This window comes from Daphnia pulex, chromosome 7, assembly GCF_021134715.1.
Source record: "Daphnia pulex isolate KAP4 chromosome 7, ASM2113471v1".
Lineage (NCBI taxonomy): Eukaryota > Metazoa > Arthropoda > Branchiopoda > Diplostraca > Daphniidae > Daphnia > Daphnia pulex.
Window position 1 is genome coordinate 10,931,112 of NC_060023.1, and position 22,007 is coordinate 10,953,118.

General features: G+C 41.6%; 5 protein-coding genes and 2 long non-coding RNA genes across 12 annotated transcripts; 2 read left to right on the forward strand and 5 right to left on the reverse strand.

Annotated features, from left to right (window-relative positions):
• Positions 1-46: 46 nt before the first annotated feature.
• Positions 47-919, reverse strand: LOC124197569. Of its 2 annotated transcripts, XR_006876241.1 has the most exons (6): positions 886-919; positions 730-813; positions 559-670; positions 360-500; positions 136-277; positions 47-78 (listed from the first exon to the last, which is right to left on the reverse strand). It is a non-coding gene; the product is annotated as an uncharacterized LOC124197569 (long non-coding RNA). The 2 variants fall into 2 exon arrangements; XR_006876242.1 differs by lacking the exon at positions 886-919 and having other exon boundaries at positions 136-500; positions 730-870.
• Positions 920-944: 25 nt separating this feature from the next.
• On the reverse strand, positions 945-1,282 carry LOC124198301. Its single transcript, XR_006876545.1, has 2 exons — positions 1,154-1,282; positions 945-1,088 (listed from the first exon to the last, which is right to left on the reverse strand). It is a non-coding gene; the product is annotated as an uncharacterized LOC124198301 (long non-coding RNA).
• A 738-nt stretch (positions 1,283-2,020) lies between these two features.
• Positions 2,021-4,364, reverse strand: LOC124197477. Of its 2 annotated transcripts, none has more exons than XM_046592970.1 (4): positions 4,185-4,364; positions 4,017-4,122; positions 3,861-3,953; positions 2,021-3,804 (listed from the first exon to the last, which is right to left on the reverse strand). In XM_046592970.1, the coding sequence occupies exon 4, from the start codon at positions 3,754-3,756 to the stop codon at positions 2,161-2,163; it is 1,596 nt and encodes a 531-aa protein (XP_046448926.1). In that variant the 5' UTR covers positions 3,757-3,804; positions 3,861-3,953; positions 4,017-4,122; positions 4,185-4,364; the 3' UTR covers positions 2,021-2,160. The 2 variants fall into 2 exon arrangements, with proteins under 2 accessions (XP_046448926.1, XP_046448927.1); XM_046592971.1 differs by having other exon boundaries at positions 2,021-3,799; positions 4,185-4,349.
• Positions 4,365-5,204: 840 nt separating this feature from the next.
• LOC124196648 (retinol dehydrogenase 11-like) lies at positions 5,205-7,129 on the reverse strand. Its single transcript, XM_046591805.1, has 6 exons — positions 6,950-7,129; positions 6,773-6,852; positions 6,398-6,697; positions 6,114-6,335; positions 5,842-6,049; positions 5,205-5,778 (listed from the first exon to the last, which is right to left on the reverse strand). Exons 1-6 carry the CDS (start codon positions 7,012-7,014, stop codon positions 5,658-5,660), a joined length of 996 nt encoding a protein of 331 aa, XP_046447761.1. The 5' UTR covers positions 7,015-7,129; the 3' UTR covers positions 5,205-5,657.
• A 1,087-nt stretch (positions 7,130-8,216) lies between these two features.
• LOC124196649 (aldo-keto reductase family 1 member B1-like) lies at positions 8,217-9,845 on the forward strand. The gene is made up of 6 exons (XM_046591807.1): positions 8,217-8,358; positions 8,555-8,722; positions 8,860-8,976; positions 9,034-9,237; positions 9,326-9,532; positions 9,602-9,845. Exons 1-6 carry the CDS (start codon positions 8,284-8,286, stop codon positions 9,791-9,793), a joined length of 963 nt encoding a protein of 320 aa, XP_046447763.1. The 5' UTR covers positions 8,217-8,283; the 3' UTR covers positions 9,794-9,845.
• Positions 8,693-12,985, reverse strand: LOC124196647 (F-box only protein 7-like). Of its 4 annotated transcripts, none has more exons than XM_046591804.1 (6): positions 12,663-12,985; positions 11,656-12,582; positions 11,483-11,589; positions 11,260-11,409; positions 11,091-11,195; positions 8,693-8,790 (listed from the first exon to the last, which is right to left on the reverse strand). In XM_046591804.1, exons 1-5 carry the CDS (start codon positions 12,806-12,808, stop codon positions 11,098-11,100), a joined length of 1,428 nt encoding a protein of 475 aa, XP_046447760.1. In that variant the 5' UTR covers positions 12,809-12,985; the 3' UTR covers positions 8,693-8,790; positions 11,091-11,097. The 4 variants fall into 4 exon arrangements, with proteins under 4 accessions (XP_046447760.1, XP_046447759.1, XP_046447758.1 ...); XM_046591803.1 differs by lacking the exon at positions 8,693-8,790 and adding an exon at positions 9,847-10,772; XM_046591802.1 differs by lacking the exon at positions 8,693-8,790 and adding an exon at positions 10,839-11,022.
• A 2,244-nt stretch (positions 12,986-15,229) lies between these two features.
• Positions 15,230-21,959, forward strand: LOC124198534. The gene is made up of 2 exons (XM_046594404.1): positions 15,230-20,367; positions 20,428-21,959. Exons 1-2 carry the CDS (start codon positions 15,586-15,588, stop codon positions 21,859-21,861), a joined length of 6,216 nt encoding a protein of 2,071 aa, XP_046450360.1. The 5' UTR covers positions 15,230-15,585; the 3' UTR covers positions 21,862-21,959.
• Positions 21,960-22,007: the final 48 nt, after the last annotated feature.

The following is a 22,007-nucleotide window of genomic DNA, read 5'->3' on the forward strand; positions in this document are numbered from 1 at the left end:
TTTTTTTTATCTCCATGACCTTCGATTGAAATGCAAACTGGCCTTTCCTTCTTTAGGTAGACGTTGCTGGGGATGGGTCTACAAAAACCAAAATCAAAATGAAAACCAAATAGCTTACCCTTGCGGCTATTGTACCTGCTTTGATAATGATGAAACACGTGTCATTCTCACCCAACCTCTTCACCACCGCATGCCAGTTTTACGTAATGTTTCTCGTGACCTTCAAGCGAGAAAGACATCCTGTCTGGACAAACTGGCCGACCTTTCTGCAGGTTGACTTCCATGCAAGAATCACAACGAAGATATGCAAAAATTTTAACGAATCAAGAAATCCTCACATATGTTGACTGCAAGGTTACCTCGAATATGAGTTTGGATTCCCTAGAGTCCAGAGCTATTATTGTAAACTGATATCAAGACGTCGCAAAAGGCCAGTAACGGCAACCAGCGCCAACTCCATTGACCCCAAAACGAAATTCATAACATTCGTGTTTGCGCATCTGTTAGAAAGAATAAAATGATTATTGGCTATATGGATTTAAAAAATAAAATTGTTACCTATTATGCATCTGTACTCATGTACATAATATATATATGTTTTCATGTACAGATCTGGTACATGTACATACACATTGCAGGTTATTCACTTCACACTCTTCATGTCACTACTCTAAGCAGCAATGGGACAAGGAAATTATCTATGTTATTTACAAATTTACACAAATTTACCTATAAGAAATGAAACTATATCAAACTCGAGTTGGGTTTAGAAGGCAACCCAGCTAAGATCTAAGCTGGGTTGCCGGTTGCCTTCTAAACCGAAGTAAAAACAGCCATAAAATTGCAAAATTCAGAAAAGATCCTATGGTTCACAAGCAAGAATACCTATGTTTATGAAAATCTGAATTGTAATGGTCTGGTAGCAGTAACGGGGAAATACCTTATCTTGATACATATTTTGTATTCCACAATATCTGGGCTTCAAACATGAGTTTTAGGCTTTTGACAGCATGAGGATCTAATGGATGGAAATTGACTCAGCGCTACTGGTCAACTTGTTGGAATGACTGACAGTAGGCTATGCTGATCTAGAATTTGAAGAAATAAGTTAGAATAACATAAAAATAAGAAAACTAGGTCAAGCTGAACCTACATTAGATATGAAGTTAAATTCGGTACTTGAAATTACAGGAATAGAAGTATAAATTAGCAGCAATTTGCCAATTTGTTTCGCCCATTTCACCCATAGCCGATTTCACCTCGTTCGGTAAGAACAACAAGGGCGACACTGGCGACATCTAGTAATCAGTTTTTAAATCTTAAATTTGTTGCACAGTCACATCAAGCACAGACATCACATGACACTATGACACGTCGTTCGTTATTTCAAATTTCAAAACAAATTAAAAACTTAACACCGGAGATTGGTTAACTATTTTTAAGTAATTGATTACACAATCTTTAGCTAATGATTCTTACTGCATTCTTGACTAAATGTTTTCAGATAATTTCAGCTTTCAGCAGTTCTCATGTAATGTAACCTGGCCAACTAGGTGCTCGTGACAATAGAAATGAAATGGTCTAATCCAATAATGCAAGCTCACAACCTATGTCTTCTGAAGCAAAATAGTTTCTGTTGCAAGGTATTTTACCAAAATTATTTTTAATTACTGTGTTCTTTAAGGCATTAATGTTCACGTTAATTTTTCCCTGAGTTGTAAATATTCAAGATATTGATGCCTTCGCTACTCTTCTCTACTTTCTCTTCTCTGACTCTCCACACCCTCTTCCATACCCCTGCCTGAACTCCTGAAGACAAGACTCTGAAAACTTAAATATCAATCTGACGCCTGGTGAAACAACAGAATTTAACTTTTGTAAGTGGTTTTTCTGAAATCTTATTATTCAATACCATTATTTGATAGGTTCTTCATGGCATGTAATTTTCGACTTAGAGATTTGTGAAAATAGTTAAATTGAAAGTGCAAAATGCAAGAAATAGATCTAAAATATCAGATAATAAGTTATTAACTCGTTTTATTCATCCACAAGCAAAGGTTGTTATTCGATGCAAACGAAAGACAAGTAACAATACGAGAAATTTCGGAAGTTAGTGTAGACGCCAAAAAGGGAAACTATTCAAAGCAGTATCGAAACGAACTAGTGCTGCAAAACCATAGACTGAAGCGTCACAGGTAAACATTTCCAGGGGAGTTGATTCCTTCGAGCTTCTTTCGCTGCGATGCAAGATAACGGACGAACACCCTGCGAGAAATTGCCTACCAGTCGGCTTAATTCGGCATTTGGATACCGCGAAAGAAGAGCTTGAATACGCTCCAATGCTGATTGGCCACTTAAATTAACTTGTTCGTCATGAAATCTTTCATGCAAGATAAGTCGAACGATCGAAGTGAAGTTTTCAGCACGAGTAGAATACGAAGGATCGTCCCACATATGAGAGGAGAAATGTTCACTATTTGCCAGCAGATGAAGAGGGCTGCAGCGTTGTTGATCTACAGCGTTGGGATCCGCTCCTGCTTTCAGCAACAACTTGATAAGCTTGAACTCGTTGGGTGTTCCTTGGTGCGACGTGCATACTCTAAGCAAGAGGTTCGGTTTTAGAGATACCCGCTTGAGTTCAAAGATGTTGATGTATACTTCTAGCTGACTCTTCAATCGCTTGCTTTCACTCTTCGATTTCGGAATTGACACCAGCAGTTTGAGAATAACAAGAATCAGCTGTGAAATTTCTTCAAGCTTGTCGGCTTTTGATTTGATCGTATAATCTTTGATTTTGATTTGATCATTTCGAGCGTCATCGTGAACTTTCACCTGGTATACGAAAGAGAAAACCAGAGAAGTCATCAAATTGTCGTATGTCAATAATGTAGCCAGTTCGGTTTGATTCTTTTGTGGGTCCCTCAGGGTGTTGAAGAATTCGGTGAACGTTGAGTGTACGACATCTTCCAAGTTCGTTTCATTTTTCACTAGTTCGTCCAAAAATTTTGTTTTACCGAAGAGCTCAAAAAGGTGGAGGGATATGGCGAAAGCGCGGGGACGGGGGACATTGCGGTCCCCCCATCCTTGAAGAGCGAATTTGAACAAATTGTAGACAACGAATCTTTTCTGATAGCAGTCACACTTCTTCGATATACGTAGACAAGTGAAGATTGCCTGAGTCGCCCAGTGCGTTCGCCTCTGCCGAAGCAATCCTTCCAATTCTTGAACAGTTTGGAATTCAAGTTTTTTCCTCATAGCAAGTTTTAGGTTTTCAGATTGAAGAAAGGTAGACTTCGGAATGGCATTGCCTTCTCGCAGATTCGTGGCTTTATACCAGCAGCTCCAGCCGTATCTTCGAGCTTTAGCGTTCCCATAAAAAACACACGCAGCGCCGACCAGCTCCAGTACTTCAATGAGCTGCTCTGTATCAGCGTCCTGTGGTAGAATCATACAATCTGGATTTTTTGTTTTCTCTTCTTTTTTCATGAGGTCGATGTCTGGGTACTTCTTCTTGAGGATATGAAAGATCTGGTCTGAAATTGTGGTGTCAGATAGGGCAGGAATGAATACTAATCTCCACTGTTCACTCAACGGGAAGTTGCCAGTAACTTGTTCGACAAAATACTTCAAGAAAGCCACATTCTGGTTTTCAACTTCAAGCAGAAGAGATTCAACATCATTCTTCCTTTTCTTAGCGGGATTACTATGTTCCTGACATTCAGGTGTCACATCATCAGCTTTCCTTTTAGAACCCATGTTCTTCCGTGCTTTGGGTTGGTCAGACGGTCTGTAGTCAGTACTGTTCTGATAAATTTAAAATTTTAGTACACATATAAGGAAGAATGTCATGTGATAAATACCTGCTAATTTGAAGAAAAATAAAACAAATGCCACCTAGATGGAAAATCAATTGGAAGCAGTCTTCGAATACCGTGGGAAATGTACTTGATCTCCTAAACAATTTTACAAAAACCAAGTTATTTTTTATACCAAATTAGGAAAGACAAAAGGTTTACCTTGTTGATGTTAGAAGAAACAAATATTCAGTAGGAACAAATCCCAGTTATGTGGAAGATAAATTGGAAGCAGTCTTCAAAATGGTGGGAGATGAACTTGATTCTTCTACCAATTTTAGCAAAACTAGGTTAGTAATTGTACTAAATAATTAGAAAATAGAGGCTTACCGTGTTGAAGTAAGAAGAAAACAATTCTTAAGTAGAAAAAGTTAAAACTTTACGAAATTTCAACTAAGATTCTTGAGCTCTCATTGACGATGTCTGCCTGGCACAAGTACGAGAAACTTTCTAACGGTTTTTTCCTCGTCCTTGAGCGTTGAGCTGCTGGGCTGCAATACAGCGGAAGTCCCCCTGGTGGCTGAATTTGAATTTTAAATTTTAACCGTTGCCAAATTATTTATTATTTAGCAATTATGAGTTGTTTACTTGTTTGCTTGTTTCACTTTTATTTCAGTGCTATATTGGAGTTTAAGGAAAAATTAAGACATTTTAACTTATTTAAAAATCACTGATAGGGTGGTAGCAAACACGAAAAAAAGAAAAGATGGATTCGAGTCTTCGAAAATCACCGACCTGCAAGAGATTGTCAAAAAACGATTCTGAAAAGTGAAAACTGAACCACAAGGATAGGGATCGACTGAACTTTAGGAAATTTATTTAGAATAATATAATAACATGTAAAAACCCAGAAACAATGTGTTTCTTTATTTATGTGTCAGAGAAATGTCAGTCTGAAGGTCAGGACTCAGGACTAAGGCTAAGGGTTCTTTAACCGTTTTGAATGAAATGGTTTTTTAACAAATTGCTTGCTGCGTTTCTATGGTTACCGAGATTCAACCAAATTTTAAAATCATTCGAATTCAAATAAACTTTTTTAAAATGTTTCCCTAACTGTTACAGATGTTAATTAGTCCCAATCTTACAGAGAAATTACACAATGGCCAATAGGAGCATATAGAAATGTTTTAAAAATGGGCTATGTCGAAAAAATAATTTTTCTTTCGTTGTTTATTTATTTTAACTTTTTATTTTAATATTCTATTTGCGATTTTGTCTTTATATAGGCCACGGCGAACAGTTATTTTAAGTGATTGGATTTAGATATTCTTATTGTTATTAGGATTCCTAAGAATGGAAAAATTTCTCTATACACTTGTTTTAATAGATTAAGTAATACTGCGAACACACTTAATAGAATAGGATTTTTATTGGCTGAAGCAAGGGGAGAGAAGAGACCTTAACCAGTTGAGACAACGTCTCTGAAGAAAACATCTAAGAAACCTTTTACAAGAAATCACTAAAGAAAACCAACACACAGATGAAAGAAGAAACAAACAAATTAAAGATTGTTGTTTCCAAATCCCAACAATTCTCAACACGGAATAGTTGATGCCTGTGAAATTATACTAATAAGGCGCGGAAAAGGGTCAATTCTCCCTAGTCCATCAGCTGTAAACACAATTCAAGAATCCGAAACCACTCATCATGGACAACGCCGATATGTAACACGGAAAGTTCTTCCGTTTTTTTTTCCTAAATTGGATTTCCTTCTTCTGTGCAAGGTTGAAATTGAATCACTTTCTCATCAATTTGACTCTTTCGATCCATTCGTCATTTGGCGGCCATGTAGAGCAGTCGAAACTAGGCAGACTTACTCTTTTCAAAATCAGACAAACCTGCCCAAACTCGACTGTAATCGTACAGCTGGGACGATAGTTGAATGTCTTGTGATAGATTGGAAGGTGTCTTGGTTTCCAGGTCCCTATAAAAAATTAAGCCGGTTTGAAACGTATGAAATTTATAAGCAAATGATGTTTTTTATTACGCGTAGTAAAGTCCAGTTTCACTGCCCAGTTTGGGAGATAAGGCGCAGTGAAGAACAGTTTGTGCTCCTTGGAATGGACTGCGAACTACAATAAAGCGAATCGGTTTCTGGATTGCTTTCAAAATCGGGTTTGTCAAGAAAGGAAAATGACGGTACATCGGTGTCTCAACTGATCCAGGATCTACACTATAAACACGAATTCCTCTCTCTGTTAAAACAAAACCAAAATAATAATTATTCAAAAGAAATATCATAGTAATGTCATAGTTTACCCTTGTAGCGTTGTGCAAAAGTCTTACTATACAACAATAAGCATAGCTTTGCTTTAGCGTAACTCTGAAATCTTGCTGAAGTTCCGGTGGCTCCTTCGTCGAAAATACATGCACTCTTCAAGTCCAAAGTTTGAGTTAAGGAATGTGCAGCCGATGACAAAAATATTACGCGGCTTTGATCGGCTAATACTGGAACCAGTAATTCAGTTAAAAGAAAATGCCCTGTAGAAAGATAACAATGAGTAAATAACTTAATTCACCAACATAAATTACACCAAACCTACCCAAATAGTTGGTCTGAAATGTGACATCAAATTTATCTACTGTTTCTTTAGGAGGATGGAAAAATACTCCTGCATTGTTGATAAGCAAATCTACTTTGGGATATTTTTGGTTCACTCGGGAAACAAATTGATGAATAGAAACAAAGTTGTTTAGATCCAGATACTCGCAGAAAATTTTAGGGTTCTTAGTTCTTGCTCTAAGAGATTCTTGGATCGCAAGACCCTTATCCAGATCTCTTGCAGTAAAAATTATGCTTGCACCTCTATTAGCAAGCTGTTCAGCAACAGCCAGTCCTAAACCTAATGAATTGATAAATTCAATTTTGGTTTTATAGTCATATTATTACATCATTTTTCTTATTAAAAATTATTTACCAGAAGTTCCACCAGTAATTATTACAAATTTCTCATCAAGCCTCAAGACACATCGACATAAAGGACCTCCACAGCGTTTTCTAAAAATGCAATCAATATGTTACATTGCGGATAGCATTTCATAAACACTTAAAAAATCTTGATAATGCTGATGTAACAGCCGCACGGATATCATACTTAATATAGTAGACAATGAAAGCCGCACCCACACAAGCTGCCACTTTCAAAACAGTCCACCTCATTGTTTGTTAAATCAGTAAAATAATAAAAATCTCGACAAAAACACAAGACACACGGATCACGGAGAACGTTAACCTAACGTTGGCTTCTAACCTAACCTAGGGTTTTCCTTTACTTGTTTACTTCTTCTAGAAAGTTGCCAGTTTGAGGTAACGGTACGACCAAGGTTGCCAGTTGAACTGAATGTCAGGGGATTTCTGTCATGGTCTGGATTGATGTTTTTGTAGACACAGATTTTGCAAGCGTTGGCCTTCGGCTTAAGTAACGGTGCTGTATGCCTTGTAAGAATTATGGGAAAATTAACTCCAAATGTGAAAATGATGATATGGCATTTTTGTTTGAAAACCAAAAAACCGGCAACAAAAATATTTACTTCATTCGTTGTGTGAACTGTTGGAATAATTTCGCTTTACGGATGGAAGTGGATTATGGATTTCCTTCATCTGACAAAACTCACAAACATCTCACTTTAAAAGAAACAGGAATTTCCACCGAAAGCAAAACCGGAGGAAACGGCAAACTTCTGCATGAAGTGCAAACCGAGTTGACGAGTTTCACAGCGAACTTTGATCAACAAACATTCCTCCTCGAATAAGAATAATCCGCATTGGTGGATACGATTAAGGTGACTAAAATGGAAATCGCAGATTTTTAGATACAGCGGACAACGAGACGACGAAAATCTGCGAACTCGAAAAATCTGCACTGACAAATGCAGTAGGCTAAACCTCGCTAATAAAGCGGAAATAGAAGAACAGTTAGACTTTTGGATGAAACGCAAAACGTGTTGACCAATTCAAAAGCTCAGTGTAATCAAGAAAAATCTGCGGTGACGGAAGCAGCCAAAAAGATTCAATTAAAACGAGAATTGAACTCGTGACAGGAAGATTAAAAAAACTTTGACGGAACAATGTCGCAATCAAAAGAAACTGCACTAACCGATGAGGAAAAATGAAGTGGCACAGTCTGGAGTCTGCAGCCACACTGCCCAAAAATGAGCTTATCAAATGTGGTTATCGAAAAAATCCGCCGCATGCATTTGGCGTTTTTGGATATTCTTTTACCTCTTTTTGTTTCCTGTATTTATCTATTATCTTCTATTATCTATTCACACCTCTTAGGTTCGATCGTCGCCTTCGGATCGATCTACGAGAAATCCGGACAGTCAAAATCGGGTCGTCGGCCACGTCAGCCATTGTGATTCGTTCTCTACTAAGACAGTCAATAAGTTCTCCCCTTTAAATTTGATTTAATACTCACCCAATAGGAAAATGTCGGCGAAAATTCCATCCCTCCTTTTGAACAACGGATGCAAAATGCCATTGATCGGCTTCGGGACGGCAAATGTAAGCTATAAATAGGTCCTCGTGCCGTCCTCGTGTCTCTTTCAATTTAAAAAAAAAAATGTCGGTTTTTCTACTTGGCTTCTATTCATTCCTACATTGATTCCTTGCCCTTTTTTCTTATCTGTATTTGCCGGTGCTGGACGTTTTGTGTTGCTGCATGGCGACGACGACACTTTTCCCACGTGACAAATCAAAGGCTTACAAAGATGAAATCATCCGGGCAGTTGGAGACGCCATCGAGGTCGGCTATCGTCATATCGATGGAGCTCCAATCTACGGCAACGAAGTGGAGGTGGGCCAAGCCATTCGGCAGAAGATGGACGACGCAATCATCGATAGAAAAGACCTCTTCATTGTTAGTAAGGTAAATAGATCTAAATCTGTACGTCATGGCGGGTGTACATGTTGTCGCGTGTTGTCGACGTGGTCTGCCTAAAATTGTGTTCAGAAATTAATGGGAAATGAATTAAACTATAATGACTTATTCTATTATGTCTGCAGTTGTGGTGTACGTTCATGAGTCCCAGATTGGTCGAGCCTGCCTTGCGAATGACCCTGAAAAATCTGCAACTCGACTACTTGGATCTTTACCTGATGCACTGGCCCATGGCGTTCGAGGTATGCTGGTCTTGAGCTGAATATGTCTGATTATATTTAACGCTGAACCTTTTACAGGAAAATCCGGAGATGATACTGGATGTTCCATTCGACGAAAACGGCCGTGTGAAATGCAAAGACGTCGACTACGTCGATACCTGGAAAGCCATGGAAGCCTGCGTTCGTCAAGGTCTAGTGCGCTCAATCGGCGTCTCCAATTTCAACAGTCAACAGCTCAAAAGATTATTGGAGAACTGTGCCATCAAGCCGGTCACGAATCAGGTTAGTGCTATTTCTAATTAACTATGGAGCCGGCGGGTAACGAAGGGCATTCAATGATTAACCATACACGGACGCTATCCTGCGTCAGGTGGAAGCCCATGTCTATCTTAACCAGAAACCAATGATTGAACTCTGTCGAGAGTACGGGATTGTCGTAACGGCTTACAGTCCGCTTGGGCGACCGAGTCTTGTCGAAGATCCCGTAAACGAACCTATCTTGCTCAACGATCCCCAAATTAATGAAGTAGCCGTCAGATACAGACGAACAGTCGTCCAGATTTTGCTTCGCTACCTGGTGTGTATATATATGCTTCCCTTGAAAACCTTAAAAGTCTACGACTAATTTCCTCATCGACTCCCATAGACTATGCAAGGAGTGGTCGTTATTCCAAAGTCATCGAACCGAGCCCGAATGCTGGAAAATTTGTCATCGCTCGATTTCGACCTTGCCGCCGAGGACATGGCCTTCATCGATAGTCTCAATCGCAATCACCGTTTCGTAAAAATGGCTTGGTCCAGCCATCATCACCAGTATCCGTTTAATATTCCATACTAATTTGTTTTGAGGGAGAGATGATTGGATCTAATTAATACACGCAATTGAATTAAATTTTTTTGCCAATTCTTTTTTTTTTCTCTTTAATCTTTTTGCACAATTTTGGTTACAATCGATCAAGCCACTTTAAGAAAATAAATGTCAACAATGTTGTGGCGGCACAATTATTAGCTTTCCTTTGCACTTTCTTCTAATTATTTCTCAATGGGTTGAATATGTTAAATGAATTAAGTTAAAATATTTCCTTCTAAATGATTAGCAATATCATTTTTAGAATAGTATAATTTAGTGTCAAAATAGTGTGGTGAATTAAATTAACCATACTATCATAATTAACTTAATTATGATGCTACTAAAAGTACTAATCGTGTGAATTTTTTTTTATGATTCAAATTTCAAAATTGATGTAGTCAGGGACATATTGATGTGGATTCCAGATTAATAGAATGTGATTTGTTACTATTACTTAATAAACAAATGAAAATGGATTAAAAAATGATTGATTATGTAGTAAATAACTAAATATTGAAATAGTAATCGATCAGTAATCATTTGCTGTGAACTGATCGAAGGTCACGGAGAACATTACGTAATAATGTCTGCAATGGTGTAGATAGAGGGTGGGTAAGAACGACACGTGTAACGTCATTATCAAGCAGGGTACAATAGCCGTGGGTACAATAGCCGCCAGGCTATTTCGACTCACACCGTCTGACCAACTTGGTGTCTGGTTAGTTGGTGCTTTTTTTGGTTTTGTGAATTTTTTCTTATTACATTACGTTAACTTATGTTACGCATACACACCCGTTTGGTGGCGTCGACCTTTTAGTAGTAAATGAGCTGATTTACCCACCCCCCCCCCAGCCCCGCCCTTAAGAGAAATTTAACATGGTGAGAGGGATACCATCACGCTATGCCCAGCTTTCCGTTTCGGCGTGATAAAGGATTTTATCACGCCGATCACGCAGCTCTCTTTGCCCTAATAATTGGATTTCAAATTGTATTTTAAATCGTCTTCAAATTTAGAACCGTTGTGAAAATAACGCATTATCAATATTTCGTTTATCACTTTCTTTCATTTTCCCATTTTAAAGTAATTATATTATTGAAGTATTGAAAAATTCAAGAATAGTGTGGGGATGTGGAAAATTCTTCCACGTGACGTCTACCAATTATCTCCTCCAATAATCGAAACAGTTTGCTTGAAGTTAATGATAATCAAAGACTTTCTAACCAAACCAATAGGCATATGCAGATTTAACATGCAAAGAATGTTTCGAACAAAGTAGTGATCTACCTTAAACTTAAATTGGTGGAAATCCGCGGAATCTATTAAAAGGTCGTGGGAATCCTGCTCCTCCTCCATCGTGAAAGGGAAGTCTACGTCCTGGTGGTCCAAAGCCTAAATCAGGGGAAGTCAGCAATACATATTCAGCGAATTACTCGGAATTCAGTGTACAGCATACCTCTTAAATCTGGATATAAATCAGAATAGCCGCCCACTATACCAGGAAAATCGGGTCCACCCATGCCATCGGGATAAACACGCGGACTAGGAAAGAATGATAGAGGAAGCCGCGGCATTGTTGTATAGGCACGAATTTCTCTTGACACTTCTGTAGAATGCATTCAAAATTCAAAATGTGTGTAAAACGACAGTATTATTGAATTAAGATTAAGTATCGATACCTTTTTGTTTCTTTTCAAGTAAATATTCGTCTTTATAAAATTGTTTCCAATTCAAGGTATTTGGCGCTGGGTGGGTAGAGAACTTTATTAACTTTACCCCCAAATACCTAATTAAACAGACAAAGAAATTATTAGAATGCACAGAGTTTTTCAAAAATTTATGATTTGAATACTTCATGACAAGTCGTTTCCAAAGTCTAGGTTCACTTGCTAGTTGCTGAAATAGCCTGGATGTGATTGCCATTCTGCATATGCTTTTGAAATCAAGCATCTGAAGTATGTTACTTAAGATTTCTGGTGGCATGTTGGACAAATGCGCAGGGCATTCGCCATTCGCTTCTCTTTCGGTGTGAACGTATAGCGGAAAAGCTATTTCATTCTTAAAATCAATTGACAGTTGCTTTAGTTGTTTACCACCTACAGGAGGCACGAAATCTTTTGGTTTAAGTTTCAACGACATATTCTTTCCTGCAGATCCAATCCCAAGAACAATAACAAGCGGTCCCATAGATGAAAGAACGATGGTTGAAGAAGATTGCGATCTTGTTTTGTAGTTCAGTCTCAGAGTTTCATTAGTCACCTTCCATGAATTAGGTAATGTACAAAATGGGTCTGAACAGCTTTCGCTAGTTTGTGGTTCAAATCCAGTTTCTATCATTAGAATGTGAAGTAAACAAGCTAGTTTCTCAAGATTGGATTCAAACAGGAGGTTTGGTGAATTTGAAGCAATCAATGCTGTAAAGGATTCAGGAATCAACTGATCTGGAGTATCTGACAAAGGTGCATGATGTTTCTCAATAGCCCCACACTTGTCATCTAAATCTTCAGTATTATCCCCTTTATTCTGAGTCATTGTGACGGTAGCATTTAAACTTGCTTCTTCCTGCTGATGAAGTGAATACGAAACTGTTGGCTTGTCTGGATTGGTTTGTTCATTTTCAAGGGTGCTATCATGATGTAATTTAAGAGATTTTGCTGCTCTTGTCCCTGAAGTTCCTAGAATGTAAATTGCATCTCCAGATACAAATCCCAAATGAGAAAGCAATTCAGTGTCTTCTGCCAAAAGAGCTTGCTTTCCATTCATGCTTAACTGTATTGACCTGTAAAAATAAAAAATTTTGATGTTACATAAGGTGGTTGCTTATGTAATGTACTAAATCTTTTTTATATTTGACCTTACCCTACAAATTCTTCATCATTCAGTTGCAAAATTTCCTGGACACGAATTTTTAGTTCAGAAACTGTAACACAATTAGTATCGAATTCTGTTATCACTTGCTTAGTGAATGCCTCTCCTTTGAGGCGAAGTTTCATTTTTCCTGACATTTTCCGTTGTTAATTTATTATAATTCGCGAAAGTTACTCATTCATGCCTGAATGTACATTAACAGCAGAAATATTAAAGAAAAGACGTAATAGAGACTGATGAGAGTGCAGAATTTTAGCACGAACTACCAACGTTTCATCAGCAGTTTCCAAGTGTTATTGTTGACTTTAAAAAGTCGACTGCTAGTATCGGGTTGTTGCTAATGCTGCGCCAGAATCGTAAACATTAGCGCGGGATTTCAAAACTTGAATGTGATATAAGCCAATAAAGAACTGAGCCAGAGTGACTGAGCCAGAGCAATCCAAATTAAGATGAAAATTAAAACTGGAACGATATCTACCTCATCCTGCAGAAATAGTTCACGGAGTTCAAAGCATTGTGATAATCAGAAAATATTGAAGTGGTTCTTCTTAAAGTTTATTAATGATTTAGTGTTAAGAAGAAAATTATAATCAATCAATATTAAATCATTTCTGTATGAAATTGTTAATGTATAAACAGTGATAACTAATAAGTTGAACTTGGACATTCATGCCAGAAAGAGTTCGTTCCTTCTCATTGTTAGGAATATTCCATTCCAACAGACGACGACGAGATCAGGACGCCGCACAACAACACCGGCGCACCTACGCGACTATTGCCTTGGGGGCCCCCGATAGGTGGCCCCAAATTCAGTCGTTGTTACCCTACCCCCTATTGTTTATTTCCCCCCAATTTACTGTACAATATTGAGTGTGTTAAAATAGACGAGAGGTAAAAGACACGGTTTTGTTCGTGTCTAATTTATTCAACTTGGAAACTGTAAGTAAACGGCCCGACACGCCGAACATCCCTATTACATTTTCTACATGGTCCTTCGAACGGTTTTTAACCCAGTGCATAACCGTGTCCTCCCTCTCAAATCACTCAAATCAACTCACTCAAAACTCAAAATTGTGAAGCCGGTTGGGGCTACACAATTCTAGACCCCCCAAACGTTTATCTTTGTTTCTTTCTTTTGTTGTTGGGTGGTTAAAATCTGCCCAAACTAAAACTACTAAATTGTAAAAACAAAAAAGACGTAGAAAAGGGGGGAACCTATGCCCAAAAATTCCATTTTTTTTCTTTCGACTTTTTTGTGCCTTTCGTTGTCGGGCTAGCCTGAGGGGGCGGCCATTGAACACGCCGTCCCAACCTCTGGCCCATAGATCGGCCTGGGCTAAACTACTGGGATTTCGTCTCCTCTTTTCATTGCACGTGTGTCCTCCCGTATCCATTCTTCGCTTGCTGATGGTATCGAGTCAGAAATAATCTTTCTCTTTCTCTCAACATTCACAGAGGAGCCGAAAGGTCTCCAAAACAACCAGCAAAATAGGAAAACGTTCGCAAAGGATCAAGCGGTTTTGGCTGCGCAAGGCGGGTCTGGTGCCAGCGTGGGTGGAACCGCCACCGCGTCCACCACCAAGGGAGTTGATCCCGCTTGAGCAGCTGCCAGCAGGTGCCCTAGCCCCTCAGTTGGCACCGTTCTTGAATATTGCTAGGAGGTGCCTCAACGTGGAAGAACTAGCAGAGGCTCTCCGCCCGAGAGAATACGGCGACATACGCTACCGTAATCGACAGGAACCGGCCCCACAACCGGTTCCACCACCGGCTCAAGATTTACCGCCGGTCGTGATTGAAGAACCGGAAGCTGATCAGGAGCCGATCCAGGCACCTCCGCCCGACATTCAACAACGCCAAGTACGATATCGCGAGCAGCACGTTGAAAGGGGTCTACTTCGCCGAGTAGTCTTCCTTCCAGTGAGACAGGAGGAAGCAGCCGCTGCTGCAGCCCCAAACCAGCAGTCGGAAAGCGAGTCGGAGGAGGAAGCAGCCGCTGCTGCAGCCCCAAACCAGCAGTCGGAAAGCGAGTCGGAGGAGGAAGCAGCCGCTGCTGCAGCCTCAAACCAGCAACAAGGAAGTGAGTCGGAGGAGGACGAGATCCAGCTGTGCCACGAAAGCTCGTCAACGGACGACAGCTCGTCAGAAGAGTCAACAGACGAAGACAGGCGCCATTTTGAAAGAGAATTGGAGGCCAATCCGGATCTGAGAAGAGCGTACGAGAGGAGCGAAACAGCAAGGAGAGAGCGAGGCCGTTTCAACACCCGTCCGGGCCACCTCTACACAAGAAGAAATACCAGAGGAAGGGAGCAGAGGAACCCAACCAATTAAGTAAATCTAATTGTATTCTTGAACATGGCGGCTCCAACCGCTAAATACAATTATTGAATGAATATTCTCTGTCCATCTGTCCTTCCTTAAAAAAAAAAAAAAAAAAGAAAAAAAACCCTCTTACATAGGATCCCGAGACATCGGTGCATCCAAACGAAAAAAAAAAAACTATTTCTCGCTCACGCTCAGTGTAGTGGCACGCCGCAAGGGGCGCCACCAAAAAAAAAAAAAAAACTTTATTTCCTCTCTCGCAAAGTGTAGTGGCACGCCGCAAGTGGCGCCACCAACAACAGAAAAAAACCAGATTCACTTAATTGAGTCATCCAGCCCGGATTTTTGCAGGAGCCTGGGTATTACCCTAGCTCCAAATTTAAATCGATTCTTTTTCAGATACATCCAAGGGATTTCAAACAAAGTGGAAACAAAAAACGGAAACTCATCCGTTCCACGAAACCCCAAGGAAAACAGGAAAAGGAAACGGGCAAATCAGTCGATAAGTGATCGAAAAAAAAAAATTAAATTAATTCTCTATTTCATCTCCTTTTCCCCAGTCAACAGCTCTTGAAGAGCTACACAACCAGGAAGAATGGTTCAGTCAATGAAAAACACAAGGTCAGCCACCAAAGGCCACATAACAAGAGCAATAACCCGGATCAACGGATTTGCAAATCAAGTAATGGCCCAAGAAGATGTTAAAGAACTAGAAACCTTAGAAACAAGATTGAAAAGTCTCTTCGAAAGCTACCAAAGCGCAACAAAAGAAATCAAGGAGAAATTAATAGCGACCAAGGCCGCGCAGGAGGAGATTGATGGGGATCTGGACACCTTTCTCCAAGTTCAAGATGAAGTGTCTGGAGCAAGATCAATCATCAAGCAGAAGAAGCAAGAATGGTTGGACGACGTGAAAGAAAAGCAAGAGGCAAAGAAAGAAGAGGACAGAGACAAACGATTGTTAGCGCTCTTCCAACAACAGGCAACAAGCCAAGCAGCAAATCAAGCGGCAAATCAAGCAGCAAATCAAGCAACAAATCTAGCAACAAGTCAAACACAGATGGCGCAAATTATTGCCCAAATCATGGCGGCCATTCCGGCACCTCCCGCGCCAGTAATCAACGTGACGGCAGCACCAGCCCCAGCTTCAGCCGTACAGTCGATACGATTGCCGCAGCGACAAATTAAGCACTTCAAAGGAGACGTACTGGAATGGACCCAATTCTGGGAATCCTTTAACGCAGCTGTCCACTCTTCATCTCTTTCAAACGTCCAAAAATTCGATTACCTCAAGGAATATCTTAAAGGTGAGGCGTACCTGTTGGTTAACAATCTTGAATTAACAGATGCGAATTACCAAGTCGCAATCGACGAACTGAAAAGGATGTACGGGAAGACGGACGTTCTAATCGACGCGCACATTGAGAAACTGGATGCCTTGCAGCCCGTAAAGGACGGGAACGACGTTCCAGCTCTGAGGAGCTTCCAGCTGAATCTCCAATCGCACATTAGCGCGTTGGAAACGTTAGGAGTCCCCACAAGTTCCTTTGGCGGACTCCTCGGAGCAAGATTAATCAAATTAATTCCTACCAGGCTCCAACAAGAATGGGCAAAATCGCCAACAAACAAATCAACGGACATCGAGATGGTCATCAAATTCATTGGAGATCAAATCGACGCGGCCGAAAGGTTCAACCGAATCAAAGGTGTGGAAAAGGAGAAATCGTCTCCAGCTCCTAAACAGCCCAAACCGGCAAATCCACAGCCGGCAACAGCATCACAATTGGCAGTAGGAGCCAAAGCAAGTCCAGCTCCTCAGGTTAAATCCGCCTTAAAAAATAAAAACGTTAAATTTAACCCAAGTTGGATTGTGTGCGAAAGGCCCTGCATCTTCTGCAGCCAAATTCACTGGCCGACAAAATGTCCGAAAGGGCTGACGGAAAGGAAAAAGATAATCTTTGATTTGAAAAGGTGCGTCAACTGTTTTGGAGACAAACACGCGCTGAAGGATTGCACATCCGCCCGGAACTGCAACAAGTGCGGAGGGAGGCACCACACCGCTCTCTGCGACAAAGGAGACGTCAGAGTCACCAATCCCACAACAGCAGCAATAATCGTGGCCAGCGATCCAACTTTGACAACCACAGCCTGTGCAAGCAGCTTTGGACAATTGATGCTGAAAACGGCAACAGTCATCATCAGCGGCCAAAACGGTAACGAAACAAGAGCGATTTTATTTGCAGACGACGGAAGTCATCGTTCTTGGGTGCTGAAATCACTCTCATCGCAACTTAACATGAAGACAGTAGCGGTGGAAAACATCAGCACAAGAGTGTTTAAGAAAAAGGAACCCAACAAGCCCGAAATGACAAAAAACGTCGAAATGCAAGTAAGGGGCACCTGGCAAGGCGCCCCAAAAGTTACACTAATGGCTTTAGAATCGGATCACATTTCAGATACCGGCCCGTACGTAGGATCCGAATTTGCAAACAGCCTCTGGATCCAAAACGAAAAATTGGCCGACGACAGATTCGAGATGGCACACACCGAAGATCAGCCAATTGGAATTTTAGTCGGAATGGACCAGATGTTCCAGATCATGTCGAATGAAGCCGCCATACAGAGTCCATGCGGATTGCGCGCGTTTCAAACGAAACTCGGAAGAATGATTGCTGGACCATCTCAAGAAGCAAAATCGAAGACAGGAACTCAAGTAATCCAAAATTTAATTTTAACATCAAGTTACCCGATTCCACAGATTACGTCAACATTCGCGACAAGTAGCCAAAAAAGAAAAATCCTTTCAACTCAAGCAAACAAAACTCCGATGGAAAAGGAGACTGGAACGGCCAGTCCCCAAACTACGCCAATAGGAGCGTCATTCTCAGATGCCCCAATCGGATCCAGCGGAGAAGAAGATAGTAAATGGTTTGAGAAGGAAGAACAAGTTGCTGCTAATTTCGACCTTTCTCTTTTCTGGAAAATAGAAAATTTTGCGAACCTTGAAGGCGCTGATGCAGTGGAATCGGATGATCGCTTCGATTTCTTTGACGAAAAAATAACGAGATGGCCAGATGGAAGATACTGTACACCGATCCCTTGGACAACTGACAAGTGGAGACTTCAGAAAAATCTCCCGTTGGCCACCGGAAGAGTGGAGAGCACAATAACAAGATTGAGAAAAAATCCAGGAGATTTGGTGAATTACCACGCAGAAATCCAAAAGCTCATCGACAGCAAATTCGTCGAGGAGGCGAACATGGACTACGAAGAGCTTCACACCTATCTCCCACATCATCCGATCTTCAGAGGCGACAAATCAACGACGAAAATCAGACCCGTCTTTGATGGAGCAGCAAAAACGAAATTCGGCCCAAGTCTGAACGACGTGTTGGAGACCGGACCAAATCTCAATCCGGATCTCCTATCAGTGCTAATACGCTTCAGAAAGTACGAGATTGCCTGGATTGCCGACATTGAAAAGGCTTTTCTAAACATCGCCCTGCAGCCGGAAGATGCCGAAGCAATCAGGTTTTTATGGCCCAGGGATCCAGCAGTGGCTGGATCGCCTCTAATTGCCTACAAGTGGAAGAGAGTGCCCTTTGGCCTTAGTTCTAGCCCCTTTCTCCTACGTGTTACAATTAACAAACATTTCAAATCACTAAAGTCTCGTTTTCCAGAAACTATTCAACAGCTGGAAGAAAGTTTGTACGTTGACGATTACCTCGGCGGAGCAAACAATTTATCAATCGCCAAGAAAAGAGTCGATGAGACGGACGAGATCTTTAGTGACGCCCAACTCAACATGAGAAGCTGGGCAACCAACAACGAAGACCTCAAACAACACCTGAAGGAGAAAGGACTGTCGAATCAAGTCGTAGGCCTACTCTCCCCAGCCTTGGACGGCCAACAGAAGGTGTTAGGAATCCGGTGGGACACCGGATCCGATTCGTTCAAATTCGACCCAGCATCCATCATCCAAGCAGTGGAAGAAGTGGGAACGGAAATCACCAAAAGAAAGATACTCAGTATCTCGGCAAGAATTTTTGATCCAATTGGATTTTTATCTCCCACTGTACTTTTATTAAAGATTATTTACCAGAAGCTCTGGGAAAAGGAGATAGGTTGGGACCAAGCAGCTCCAGCCGATATCCAAAAATCTTGGAAGATAGTGATGACTGGTCTCGCCGATTTCACCGAACTACAAATTCCACGATGGATCGGACTATCCGAAAAAGTCACTTCTCACGAAATTCACGTCTTCGGAGACGCTTCTGAAGCAGCGTATGGAGCCGTAGCCTACGCCCGACTCCAAAAAGGACAAGAAGATCCACTCATCATCCTACTGGCCAGCAAGACGAGAGTTGCACCTCTACCTAAGAAAAAAGTAACTTTACCGCGTTTAGAATTGCTGAGCTCACTTTTAGCCGTACGTTTAGGTGAAGTCGTAAAAAATGCAATGCAAGTCCAGTATTGGAGAACTATCTACTGGTCAGACTCCTTGGTTGCACTAGGATGGATTAGAGGAGAGCCGAACAAATGGAAACCATTCGTCCGAAATCAAGTGGAAACGATTCGAAAATTTTCACAACCCGAGTGGTGGAGACACTGTCCAGGTCTCCAAAATCCGGCCGATCTTGCCTCGCGGGGAGCGCCAGCGCCAACGCTGGTAACCTCAACTCTTTGGTGGAACGGCCCGATTTGGCTCAAAGGAGAAGAAACGGAATGGCCAGATTCTCCCAACGACCAAATTCCACAAACAATCCAGTCCGAAATGGAATCGGAAGCTAGGAGTACGACGGTCAGCACAACAGCAGCCATCGCAATTCCAACAGCCTCCGTCGACTGGAATCTCGACAAAATTTCCACCTGGAATCGACTGTTAAGACGTACAGCCTGGGTCTCACGATTCCTCAGCAGGAGTCAAAAGAAGCTCAGACCTCCCGGTCCAGAACGAATGGAGTCGATAAAGGCAATTGGACCAGATGGAAAAGGAAGTGGAAAAGTTATCCGGATTACAAGATTATCCAGAGAGGAGCTGGATGAAGCGGAACTAACGATCTACAGACAGCTCCAACGAGAGCGGTATCCTAAGGCGTTTGAATCGCTACAGTTAGACAACACAATCCAGCCCAAGGAGAAAATCGCTGCACTTTTTCCAATCTGGGACGCCAGAGACCGTCTCGTTCGAATCCATGGGAGAGTATCACTTGCCCTAAGAGATAGAAACATCGATCCCCCAATTTTGCTTCCTGCATCACATATAGTAATCACTTTCTTAATTACAGACAAACACGAGTCGCTACTACATGCAGGAGCAAAGGTGACACTATCAGAGTTGAAAGAAAAATTCTGGATAGTTAAAGGACGACAGCAAGTGAAAAAGATTCTGTTTACTTGTGTGGAATGTAAAAAACTGACATCGCCACCATTCCAGGAACTAGCAGCCCCTCTTCCTTTAAACCGACTCAAACATGCGCAATCTTTTCACGTTACAGGAGTCGATTTCGCTGGACCACTGCTGTACAAACCAGCACAGCGAAGGAAGAAAAGGAAAGCTCCACCAAGCGTCCAGGATCCGACGCCAGCAGACGATCCAACTGAAGAGCGAATCGAGGAGCCACCCGCTGAAGGAGACGCTCCAATCGAAGCTCTAATCGTAGGCGAAGAGGATTCAGTCGAAGAAGATGTCGAAATCCAAGACATCTTAATAACAACAACTAAAGCTAAGAAAACGAACCATCTTAAAAGTTATGTTTGTCTTTTTACGTGTGCAGTCACTCGAGCGGTTCACTTGGAACTACTACCCGATATGACGGCGCGTTCCTTCTTACTAGCCTTTCGAAAATTCGCAGCTAGACGAGGACCCGTCTCAGTGATGTATTCGGACAACGCGCAAACGTTCCGATGTGTCGACCGATTCCTGAGAACTATTCACGCCGATCCCATCATTCAAGACTTTCTCGCGTCCAGAAAAACCCTTTGGATATTTTCCGCCAGCCTAGCGCCATGGTGGGGAGGATTCTGGGAACGGATGGTGAGGAGCGTCAAGGATCTGCTGCGACGCTCCAACGGTCGAGCCTGCCTTGACTACATGGAACTGGAAGCGAGTTTAGCAGAAATCGAGAGCGTAATCAACGCCCGCCCACTCAGCTATATTGGGGAAGGAGCTGACGATCCACTTCCGATAACTCCTAACCAATTTCTAAACAACAGACGTTCTACTCGTGCCGATCCGGAGCCAGCCGTTAACTTGCTGGATCCTACATCGACCAGCATCGTACTACAAGAGATGGACAAGAACAGGAGGGAATATGTCGCTGACATCTGTGCTAGATTCGTCGACGATTATCTACTCCAACTAGACAACTTCCACTCCAAAGGAAAATCCGGAAGGAAGATCCGCCTAGGAGAAGTCGTTGTTATCCACGACGAACACTCCAAACGACTCATGTGGTCTACCGGAGTAGTGAAGGAACTGATTCCAAGCCGCGACGGACTCATCCGTTCTGTCATGCTCAAGATTCCAAATGGTAATTTAATTAATAGAGCCATTCAATGTCTTCACCCTATAGAGCTGCGAGAAGATCTCGCCGAAGACGTCGAAATTGGAAATCCGGAACCGATCCAGGAGCCGGAAGAGGATCCAAATCCAACTCTGCCAGAACCAGAAATCGATCTCGCTATCGGAGACGCTATGCCAGCTCCCGAAGAACCGGAAGACGTCGTCGAAGATGTCGAGCCGGATGCTACGGGCTCTGGTGGGGAGTGTGTTAGGAATATTCCATTCCAACAGACGACGACGAGATCAGGACGCCGCACAACAACACCGGCGCACCTACGCGACTATTGCCTTGGGGGCCCCCGATAGGTGGCCCCAAATTCAGTCGTTGTTACCCTACCCCCTATTGTTTATTTCCCCCCAATTTACTGTACAATATTGAGTGTGTTAAAATAGACGAGAGGTAAAAGACACGGTTTTGTTCGTGTCTAATTTATTCAACTTGGAAACTGTAA